The sequence below is a fragment of the Amborella trichopoda genome, chromosome 6 (assembly GCF_054954075.1).
Source record: "Amborella trichopoda isolate Santa Cruz 75 chromosome 6, AtrichopodaSantaCruz75HAP2 v2.0, whole genome shotgun sequence".
NCBI lineage: Eukaryota > Viridiplantae > Streptophyta > Magnoliopsida > Amborellales > Amborellaceae > Amborella > Amborella trichopoda.
Window position 1 is genome coordinate 52,672,406 of NC_142341.1, and position 12,011 is coordinate 52,684,416.

Sequence of the window (12,011 nt, forward strand, 5' to 3'; positions counted from 1 at the left end):
ATAGTCTCAGTATTATTGCACTAAAAGTACCATATAAAACTCCCTAAAGTATTACGGTAATATGACTACCTTGAAAGTCATTTTGGTAAAGAAAAACCGAAAACGAGAAACAATGGTGCAAGTGAGCTAAACAAAAGTTTGAATTTTTTTTTCAATTAAGGTATATTTACGATAATTTTTCAAAAGTATATATATTATACACCCAATGTCAAAGTTCAAAACAAATTAATATTGACCGTATGTAAAATTGGATGGTTGTATCGTTCCATCAACTAATCTCAAAGTTCAAAACAAATTTTTTAGAACTTTGTAATACACTCAAGCTATCACATTTCATATTGGATACTTGTAAGAAATTGTGATGTGTCTGTGTCAAAGGTAAATGGTCTCATTATATACAATATTTTTTTTAAATCCAAAAGTATCAAAATTCCTAACACGTTCTGATTATGATTACGAAAATTCAAACCCAATTCCGACTTCGTGGTCTATTTACCCTCGTCAAATGTACTCTGTGGTGGATTTGAGTTTAGCGTTTTAAAAACCAAACCGATTAGGATTTGAAAATCATAACCAGTCGGTGAAAACAACTTCAACATTTTTTGGTTTGGATTTTGAAAGTCTACACCTGCAGTATTTTAGGGTAAAACAAAAACAAAAAATGGGGATTACGAATACAATTTTTAATTCTTAAAAGGGGGAATATTAATGTAAATTTATCTAATAGTTACCAAAATCTTTTTTACATTTGGAAAAGTACATAACGAGACTTTTGACTTTTTTTATAAAATAGTCACAATTAATCTTGACTATTGAATGTGAAATTGAGTAACTGCGTTTATTTTATTGACCAAACTCAAATTTCAAAATAACTTTTTAAAATTTTGAAACACACCCAAGCTATAAAATTTCACATCGGATTGTTGTAAGCAATTGTAACCACCTTTATATCAAAGGTAAATAGTATTATTATATACAATCCCCATTTGTATACAAAAACAAATAAATTTATGAGTAACCCCCACCCACACAAAACAAACACAAAAAAAGAAAAAATATTAATTTTAACACCAAAATACCCCGATTTTAGCTCTCACATTTGTCGTTTTCTTATCACGCTCCTACTTTCTCTTTTAAGAGAGCCCGACACATTTTATGTTTGACCGGCACAATTTGAATATAGAAACTGATATGGCACATTTTGTGCGAGACCAACAAAATTTCAACATAAGCTAGTCTCAGGCTTTTTGTGCAAGACAGGCAAAATGTTGTTATCAGAGAAGCCAATCCAACACATTTTTCTTGTTGATCCGCACATTTTTGTACCAAACCAGTGTTAGTATTTTTTGTTTGAAAAATGCTTTAGTGTATTTTAAAACAACATTTTAGTTTTATTGTACTTTCTTAAAATGCCTTGGTAGAGAGATGTGGGTTTGAGTCACATATTGAATATAAGAGAGTTTGTTGAGCTATATTTAAGAGCACGCATTCCCATGTAATATACTCTAAGTACAAATGAAATAAAAGACGTATATGTAGGGCACGCGAAGCGTGTTATGCATAGTGTGAGGACATAGGCACAATGGTGCTTGATGGCGTACTTTGCACTTTTTAGTCATTCATCTTGGTGCTCTATAACAAGGACCCGGTTAATTTTTTACAGCACACTTTTAAGCCTCTCAATGCACATTTTCTTTGCAAATTCCAGCAAGCAAACAAGTGGGCTAACTCTCTCTCTCTACTCGATTTTTTCTCTCTCTCTAATACATCAAGACTCTGGTGTTTATTTTGTGGGTTTTAGGCTCGGGTGCATAAAGCTTAAGAACATTGTAAAATCCGCTATGTTTTCCTATATCCCGATGACTAGTTGCATTTCTTATGCACATCAAATTCTATATCAAAGGGGGATAAATATCGTATTGAGATAATACTTATATGTATCCGAAACTAATAAGAGTTTGAGATCCATTTTTACAAATCATACCATTTTCTTTCACCCACCAAAATCCAACAATTAGCACATTTTGAAGACAATAAGCATGTCCAACACACTTTTGTGTTGGAGCAACATTTGCGAGGTTTTGCATTTTTTGAGATAAACATGGGTTAAAATGGATGCGATTTGATAAAAAAAATCAAACTTTTTATTGGAGTTAGATGCAAGAATAAATAATATCGAGGGTTAAGAGTGTGATTTAAAAGGTATCGAGGAGAGGGGTGTACATATTTTTCCATAAAAATTACAAAAACAATAATAATATATAAAATTACCGAAATAATCAAAATATCCCTAAATTTGTACAAATGTATTGGTGTTATTTATATTTAATTGTTTTTTTTTTACTTTTTACAAAAGTGTAGTAGCAAGTAAATTGTGAAACCATTTATCTTTTTTACAATGAAGTCACAATTACTCATAGCTATTAGATGTCAAATTGGATGGCTTGGGGTCTGCCAAAAAGTTTGATAATTTTGTTTTGAATATTGAGTTTAGTCGATGACGTGTTCACAACACCCCATTTGAAATCTAAATAACAATAGTGATTGTGAAAAAAAATTGCTTCATGCAAGACCGCATTTCTACAATATGTTGTCTTGTGGTATAAAGTACCCATCTTAAAGATAAATGCAGATAGGTGGTCCATAAAAAAACAATTTAAATTAACGGTCTTAATATTTTCTTCATAAAGTCATTATTTTTATTTTTAAAATTTATTTGTTTGTTCTTATATTCATGATCTCTATGCGAGGGATTACATGTCCTTAAAAATTGGGCCTGAAAGTCCATCTCAAAAATAAATTTTAAGAGTTGACGCATTTCTACATGGACACATAGAAACCATGTCAAAAAGTAAATGGCCTATTTGTATACTTTTTCTAATAAATATTATGAACACTTTATAAATATGAGATGTTTGCATAAATTTCCATGTTATCAATCAATACCCAGATATTTATCCATCTAAATCACTTCAAATTTTCAAGATCTGAAGTATCTACTAAACCAAAATAATTTGAATTTTTAATTTTTGAAATACTCTAAGGCCTCGTTACAATAAAAAGTTCAAACTTCAAATTCTCATAATGTATAGATTTTTTATTTTTTGAATGCATAACAAAATGCACTATTTTTCAAACTTGAAATATATATATATATATACATCTCGAGATTGGGATGATCAATTCGAGGGTTTTTCAACATTGAAACAATCTATTGTAGTGAATTTTTAGGTGCCTATTAATTTGTTTGTCTAGGGCCTCAACCTTATATAAACCTTTTTTTTTCAAAAAAACTGTGAACAAATTGAATACAGACATGGCAATATGATAATTTTAAGATTTGTTTACAAAATATTATATTTTCAAGACAAACTTATGAACAGGGTTTTGGTGAGTCACCAACTCACTTGTTACCGTGCAGTACCTTGTGTATCTAACATCCATCTCTAAGATGGATGCCATGCAAAAAAAAATGTCATATCCACTAAAAGTCAAAATGGACGATAAAAAAAAAGTAAAATTTATTTAGAAAAAATTCCAAATTTAGATCAGTTGAGAGGACATGGTTTTTATGAATCCATGTAGAAATGTATCAGCTTTTAAGAATCTATTTTTTAGATGGATTTTTTTACTTAATTTTGAAGGATATGTAATCTGTTACATGGAGATTATGAATATATATATATATATAACTAATTAAAAATTAAAAATAATAATTTTATTAAAAAAACATTTTGACCGTTGGTTTCAATTATTTTTAAATCTTCATGCATCGGGGATCGCAAATAGAAATGCGGTCATCGTCGCATGAAACAATTTTCCCAAATTTTAAATTGAAAATACATGAGCCGGGTGACTCACCAAACACTTGTCGTAAACTTATGTCCTTATTTTTTTACCCTATAAAAGCCCAATAAACGAGCCCAGAGTCTCGTGATATCAATGGCTTTCGTCATTAAACCTCGAGCACTTAGCATTTCGCGCCCTAGTTTAAATCGAGCTGCCCCGGTCGAATCCGTTAAACCTCGGGCATTTTGCCCTAATTCTTATCAGTCTCTGCGATTTAGCTCTGGTTTGATCGGATTGTCATCGAATATCCCCAAATCAAGGTAAAAATGTAGCTCGTAGTCCGAATTCCTAAAATAATTAAACCAGCATTGATTTTTTTTTTTTTAGCTCTCTCTCTCTCTCTCTCTCTCTGTGTTTCTTTCTGAAAAGCTTGACTATTGTTTTCGGGTTTTTGCCATGCCTATTAGGTTTATATTTTAATTAATGTTTTTTGAGATTATCTTTCACGTTTAAAAGACTGAATCCTGTCTTTTGTTGATGGGTTATTTCTGTCATTTTGTCTTCTTTTTTCTCGGCATAAATGTTTGTTTCTTCAGTTTTATGAGCAAATAGTTGATGGGTGCCGAAATTTCAACTATATTTTTTCTAGACTGGTTGTATTACTGGTTTCTCGTTTTTATTGGATGGGATTTCTCCTTAATGATAAAAATGCGATCAACTCCCCAAGGGTGATCTCTCTCTCTCTCTCTCTCTCTCTCTCTCTCGAATTTAACATGTCAAAACACAGTCTCTCAATTCTACAGTGGGCTGTATTTCCTCCTAATTTTTATGATGGCCTACCTAGTCTTGCTTCATTGGACCATGTGACCCATAATTATGATGCCCCCATTGATGCTTCTCCTCTGTTTTCAGTGCACTGAAAGTTTCTTATGGCGAAGCCTTTGCACCTAAAAACTCTGTAGGCTTAAAGATGATCTCGTGCTCAAGAATTGTGTGTTCTGAACTATCTTCTGATGAGGAACCATCTTCTCCTTCGTCTCCAGATAATATTGAATATAATGGGTCGTCCCTTGAGGTATTCATATATAAGATATATTCATTACTGTGCAGGCGAAAAGAAAAAAGAAAAAGAAAGATATAGGATACATTCGTTACTCAGTGGATTGTTTTTGATAGTCAAATTGAATTTTTGTCTATAATTTCATGTGTACATAGGAAGCAGGATTTGATCTAAGGCTACCAAGGAGGAGCTTGATGGTTCAGTTCACATGCGATGCTTGTGGTGTGAGATCTCAGCGTATCATAAATAGAGTAGCCTATGAAAGAGGGACTGTTTTCCTACAGGTACTTTATAATTCGGGTGTTATGGCTTTTCCTTATGTGCTCATCAGCTCATTTCAGCACTCTTCTATTGTAATTATCAAATTCATGAACCACTTAGGTGCAATTATCTTTTGAACTTTTGTCTTTCTTGCTTCCAAGAGGTTTTGGTGGAAGGCAGGAAATCTTTTTGCGTATAAGTTGAGGGAAATGCATAAAAGATGGTGGGAAAATGGTTGAATAAAATTGGAAACTGTTGAAGCATTTGGGTTTTGTTCTTTATCATAATAGGTTACCGGTTTAAAAATAGACAATGTAAGTATGTCATTATTCAAACAAAATCTCAAGGGAACTAGAAATCGATGAGTTGCATACCAGATGAACTGAAGAGGATGAGAGAATGTGGGTCATGGCCTTGTGAACTTTGTTCTTGTTGTTCTATTACCTCTTCAACCTAGATCTCGATTATTCTCTCCACGATTAACTTTCATCAAGAATTACTTGTTGAATTATATTAGCAGCTCTCCTTAGTTTAGAATTGGTTTAGTATATCAAGACTGGATTAATGTTAATCCTTCACTAAAAATATATGTTGGCTGTATTAGAAGTTTAATATGGTTTTGTTTTTAGCATTGGACAACAATCAAAGTTTAGGGACCAAAGGTCTCAAAGGAACTAAAATATACTCTCAACTAAGTGGCGATTCGGGATGGATTGCGTACGTAGATAGCAGGGTTCTACTAATTGGAAACAAAAGCCTGGCATTATTTATCTCTCACTAGTTTAGCATGTTTCGTGGTTTTATGAGTGATTAATATTACCCAGTCTTTTAAATATGGTTTCTAATTTGTAGTAAACTATGGGAGTGATCTTGATTAGTGTTATTAATATGCTCTGAATGTGTCTTTAGATGATGGTCCCTTAATGCAGGTATGAGACAAGTAGATGCAATTTTTTTTTTTTTTTTAGAGATTATAATATGTAGTTGTTTACTTATCCACTATCACGAGACATTATCCCATATTAAAAAATAAAAAATTGTACGATTTAGTTAGAGGACGTAACTTTTGCAGAACTACTTTCCTTGAAAGAGGGCCCTTTATATATTGATAGTTGGGGGATTATACTCATACAAATATTACATTAATCTATGATTGAGTAGAGAGACCTAAGCAAGTGAACTGAAGTATTTGGGAACTTTTATTATTCATCATCATCATCCAAGCTTTATTCTAACTATTTGGGGTTGACTGCATGAATCAGATCATAAGTCACCATATCTCTTCTTACTACTTTCATCCATATCCTCTTGGGCCTTTTCTTGCCATTTTAGAGTCTTCCACTTGAACTAAATCACCAATTCAAAGCAAGAGCTGTATTAGGTCTATGCTGCACATGGCGAGCTCACCTAAGTCACTTTCCCTTATCTTATCACTCATTGGCGCCAACCATAAGTTCCCTTGTATGTATTCACTCCGAATTCTATCCTTTCTTGTCATGCTACTCATTTATCTCAACATCATCATTTTAGCTATACTCATCTTATGGATATATGGTTTCTTTATCGCCAAACATTCTACCCCATAAAACATGATTGATTTTATAGCTGTCCTATACAACTTTCCTTTTAGTTTCATTGTTATGAGGCAATCACTGAAAGCTTCAGATGCACATCTCCAAGTCGCCCACCTAGCTCTAATTCTATGTGCGCGTCTTTTCAATCTCTCCATTCTCTTGGATTATAGACCCAAGATATAAAAAATATTATGTTTTAGGTATTTCTTGGCCATCAATCTTAACTACTTCCGCCTTTCTACTCTATTATTACTAAAATTGTATTTTCCTTTATTTTGTCTTAGTTCGGTTAATTTTAAAATCTTTAGATTCCAGAGTATCCTTTCAAAGTTTTAAATTTACGTTGAGACGTTGTTTCTATTCTCATCAATCAAAACTATGCCATCCATGAACATTATGGTATCTCATTTTGTAGATGCCTTGTTAACTTGTTAATAACCAAAGCAAAGAGATATGAGCTCAATGTTAACCCCTGATGTAGGCCTATTATCACTGAAAGCTCACTTGTCTCTCCACTAGTTATCCTAACACTGGTTAGAGCTCCGTTGTACCTATCTCTCACCATGTCAATATATCCTCTAGAGACTCATTTCTTTTCCAACATCCACTAAATTAACTCTCTAAGTACCCTATCTTATGCTTCCTCTAAATCAATAAAGATCATGTGATGTCTCTTCTCTTCTCCCTAAACTTCTTAATCAGTTGCCTAGGTACAAAAATAGTCTCAATTGTTCATCTCCCTGGTATAAAGCTGAATTGACTTTTTGATACATTCATTTCATATCTTAATCGTTGCTTAATCACTCTCTCCCACAACTTCATAGTGTAGCTTATAATTTTGATCCCTTGATACTTTGTGCAATTTCATATGTCTCCTTTATTCTTGTAAATAGTTACCACAATACTTTTTCTCCATTCATTTGGAATTTCTTCTGTTTTCAAGTTTTAACCATCTTGTTGAATAGCTTGGTTTGCCAAAATATGCAATCTCTCCCATGCACATCCAAACCTCTATTGGGATACTATCTGATCCTAAAGCCCTTCTTAAAACCATATGTTCATCTATATTAAGGTTGGGTCACAATTCCAATCCATCAGTCTAAGCTAGTTTTCCATTGAAGAGCTATTGAAGCAAAGGCATTCCCCATCGATGCCACCAAATAGTCTCATCCTGTTGAGAATCGGTTTGGTGGCCATCATATGGCCGCTTTGGATGGAGGCTCAATGTAGGACATTTCGGGGGTGATGTCCACAGAGGCTTTTAAATTTAGAGAAAAAAAGGAGGGGGGGGGGGGGGGGGGGGGTAGGCAGTGTCAAGTAAAGGATTTTGGGGGATTTAAGTAGCTAATCTTGATAGACAATGGGGAACTATAGCTTGTAGGTGTTTATTGCATCCTAGAAACCCCTAAATTTGGCTCCCCAACTCTCTTGGCAACCATGAAGCTAAATTTCAATAGTAGCCGAAAGTGAAATCCAGGGCTGGCAAGAATTGGGGGTATTTTCACGTCACACATGCTCTACCATACTCACTCAGTTCTTGCAGGGCCATGCGATTCCAATGATGTAGAGACTTTGGCTTTTAACGGACATTAGACTGTAACAATCAGAGTGGAGCCCAATGTTTTAGGAGATTTATAAGATGTTATGTCCTAACTGGATAATGCCTTGGAGGCTACCCCACCTGTACAATGAAATTTTAGAAAGATGTACACATTTTGAGGTTTCATGTTCACATGGATAATATGCTTGCTGATCTTAGCAGAAGAGTGGGTTGGGGTTTAGTAATTCACACCTACTCCCCCCGTCTTTTCTCTCTCTGTCTCTCACACCTTCTTGGTGTTACTTTTGTACCTGTAGTTTGTCAAGAGCCTTATACATTTACATCTCATACATGTTACTGGCATACCATCAGAAAAGAAAGAGATATTCCATTTGATATTCCATTTTCTTGAACTCTTGTGTTGCAGCCTTTGTCAGTTTGATTTATTGTGTATAGGGAAAAACCATTATAATGAATATTATAAAAATATTCAATGAGACCATTGTGTTTGGTGCTAAAAGGTAACAAACATTCTAATATGTCAAATGTGAATTTGATGACAGGGGGCCGTTATTGATCTTGCTCAAAGTCTGCCGATATTTTCCTTAATACTTTCTGCAGACCCCAGCCTGTTAGATTTCACGTCAGATGGCTTAGGTGTTTGTTACCTTTTTGTGCCACTGGTTATGTTCTCATTGTACCCAGCCCTTGATTTTGTTATGTTTAAACTTTAGATTACATAAGTTAAAATCTTACCCAGAAAAAAGAAAAGCAAAAAGAGTATGTTATTTAACATAATTGTTTTTTTTTTATGTAAAAAGTTTGTATAAGGTTGTAACTTTGTAAGGTTGCAATAATCTTCACCGTCCATTTTATTTGGATGGTGTAGATTGAACACTATCTTAAAAGACATGCCATGTATTGACATTGTCTTAAGGGACGTGCCGAATCTATACCGTCCAAATAAAATGGACAGTGTAGAGCATCAACCTTACTTCCATGCTAAGGTTCTGTTTGGACACATTAATGGTCATTTTACTGAAATAGCCCTGCTTACCTTTATGACCAATCCTGAAAACTGTAGTCTCAAGTGGTCATAGTCATATCAAAGATGTTTGACATTGAGTAGAAACTGGACTGGATTCTTTTGGTGGAATTAAGGATGACCTTATTCATATTTTTATTTTTGGTGTTAAGGATGTTTTGGCTAGGAAGGAAAAGAAGAGAGAGAGAGGTGGGTGTGGGGGCAGCTGCTGTGTCCAGCCAAGCTCGGCCTAATCACTCTTTAATGGCTGTATGAAAACAATGGTAGTCTTGTCCAGAATTTGTGCAACCAAACAGGGCCTAAGGATTCAGTTCCATTTATTTTTCGTATCTGAAATTAATAACTTCCTTATTCATATTTTAATTGTTGCTCTAGTATCCAATGAGGTAAGCAAAAAGAAATGAGTTGCGTGATAGAGGAAGAATGTGCTCCTTAGCCCAGTGTACTTGGCTATCTATTCATTTCTTCAACCTCGATTGACTTTTTTTCTTTTCTTCCCAATAATTAACTCTCACTAAGAATCATTGGGTTGAGTTATCTTTGGATTTTAGTTTTGACATGGTTTTTGTGTATTTGAATAGTAAACCAAGATGGGAGATTGATACTCTTTCATTGAAAATTTTTAAGTTGGCTTCTTTTTTTGTTCCGAGCATTTGAACATCAACAAGCATGGAGGGGAGAAGGCTTGGAGGAGCTAAAATGTACTCAAGGTTATCTAATGGTGAGGAATTAGAACACATGCATAAGAATTAGGCTCTATTAATTGAAAGCGAAGCCAAAAGATTATAGGCTCCTGCTGGGGCATATCATCCGCTCACTGCCTCGGGCAAGTCCTATCTAGGAGTATTTTTAAGACTCCAATTTGGGGATATAACCTCCTTAATCTAGCAGCCAACGTATTAAAAAAAGAAGGAATCATACGTACTCAATGTGTGCCTGAGAAAGGTAGTCGTAAGATAGGCCATCCAATTTTTGGACAGTCTAATCTGAATGTTTAGAAACTCAAACTACTATTTCTCTTTGTTTTTAAATTACTAGATTCTAAAGTGATCCTCATTTCTTAGGCTTTTAAATATAAAAATCTTCCTAAGTAGGATTACCTCTCAAATGTTTGCAGTATGTATCATATGCTTCTTGTTTTTATTTTTTGTTTTTTGCTCGTGTCAATATGCAATTACTCAATGTGGACTCTCTCTTGAGTGTTTGCAATATATATCATATGCTTCCTGGTTCTTATGTCTTGTTTTTTGGTTCTAGTGTCAATATACAGTTACTCCCTTTTTTCCCTCCCTCCTCTCTCTCTCTCTCTCTCTCATACTTTTGTTTATCAGTGTTCAGGTTGTGAGCAGTATCACAAATTTGTGGACAATCTCGGACTTGTGGTCGAGTATGACTTCAGAATGGATGCAGAATCTGAGAACCAACAAGACTGAGAGGTTATTATAACTAAAATGTAATATATTGACTAGCATCAAACAGAAGAGGCTCTACATTACTTGAGTAGTTAAATTTTTGTTCCTTAAAGAGAGTCTGTGTCCTTTAAATTTGAAATATATGTTATATTCATCTCTGATGTGACCATTTTTCTTTTTTTAATCTTGATAAGTTCGGATGCCTACAATAACTCCAATAATATCCCGGTAAAATCAATTTATCGAATTTTTATTTTGCTTATAGCAACAAGTGTTTAATCCTAAATGAAAATTAAGAACTTGAATTTGAAAAGAAATGTGCCACTTACTTTGAAGAAAGAAGAAATTTTTTTTTGGCAGCACTAAAGAAATTATGAGAAGAAAAAGGTGGTGACCAAATGAGCCTTATAGTTCAATTTTGGCAAAGCCGCTGATGAGTGGAAAAATGGTTGAACGATTGATTGTGAGAGAGAAAGAGATTTTGTATTTGACCATCGCTAAAAATAAATTATATTTATTTGTCGGGGCAAACTTTGTATACTTTTCCTCATGTATAAAACTTATATGCTTTCTTTTATCTAATTGTCCATTCTGACTTGCATTTTGAATGGATCGTGCATTTTGAATGGACGGGTGAGATGGCCTCAATCACAATTTTTTGTCTCTGCATTATTATTTTTTTAATTTTTTTTACAAAACATTTTTACATCAAATTTTGAGTGTCTATTCTTCACTTAAACTCGCATCTATAAAAAATATTTTCAATAAAAGAAAATGATCAAAATGCTCTTAAAAGTTTTGAGAGTACGTTGATTATTTTATTGAAAATATTTTTTTTATGTTGCTTTTAGGTATGATGACACGTACCAAATTTCATATTCATATATGAAAAATTGTTTCATGCATCGTGTCCCACATGTTTACATTTGCTCATCTACATTTTAAAACATCCATCTTAAAGATGGATGCAAATGGGTGATCCATCTAAAAACAATTAAAACAAACAGTCCAAATATTTTTTTTATAAAATTATTATTTTTATTTTAAAATTTGATTTATTTATTAATATTCATGATGTCCATGTTAGAGATTACATGTCATTAAAAAATTGGGTATAAAAATCCATCTCAAAAATAGATTTTTAAAAGTGGACTCATTTCTACATGAACTCATAAAAACCTTGTCCTTTATATAATTTGTAAATAAATATTAAAAATAAAAAACTCTGAAGCGTTAAACAACCAGTAACTCACTTGATCAAAATTAAAATTGGACAACTGGATGTGGGAGGAAGTATATATTTTTTCACACAGTAAAGGAAGGGAAGTAT

At 33.4% G+C, this 12,011-nt stretch overlaps 1 protein-coding gene across 2 annotated transcripts; it reads left to right on the forward strand.

Annotated features, from left to right (window-relative positions):
- The first annotated feature begins 3,847 nt into the window (after positions 1-3,847).
- On the forward strand, positions 3,848-10,839 carry LOC18448584 (uncharacterized). 2 transcript variants are annotated; one of them, XM_006858645.4, is made up of 4 exons: positions 3,848-4,109; positions 4,702-4,864; positions 5,005-5,133; positions 10,601-10,839. In XM_006858645.4, exons 1-4 carry the CDS (start codon positions 3,943-3,945, stop codon positions 10,700-10,702), a joined length of 561 nt encoding a protein of 186 aa, XP_006858707.1. In that variant the 5' UTR covers positions 3,848-3,942; the 3' UTR covers positions 10,703-10,839. The 2 variants fall into 2 exon arrangements, with proteins under 2 accessions (XP_006858707.1, XP_011628686.1); XM_011630384.3 differs by having other exon boundaries at positions 3,865-4,109; positions 10,608-10,839.
- Positions 10,840-12,011: the final 1,172 nt, after the last annotated feature.

Coding starts and splice junctions, on each gene's coding strand:
- LOC18448584 (XM_011630384.3), top strand. CDS start 3,943: ATGGCTTTCGTCATTAAACCTCGAGCACTTAGCATTTCGCGCCCTAGT. Junction 4,110..4,701: donor TCGAATATCCCCAAATCAAG/GTAAAAATGTAG, acceptor CTCTGTTTTCAG/TGCACTGAAAGTTTCTTATG. Junction 4,865..5,004: donor ATAATGGGTCGTCCCTTGAG/GTATTCATATAT, acceptor ATGTGTACATAG/GAAGCAGGATTTGATCTAAG.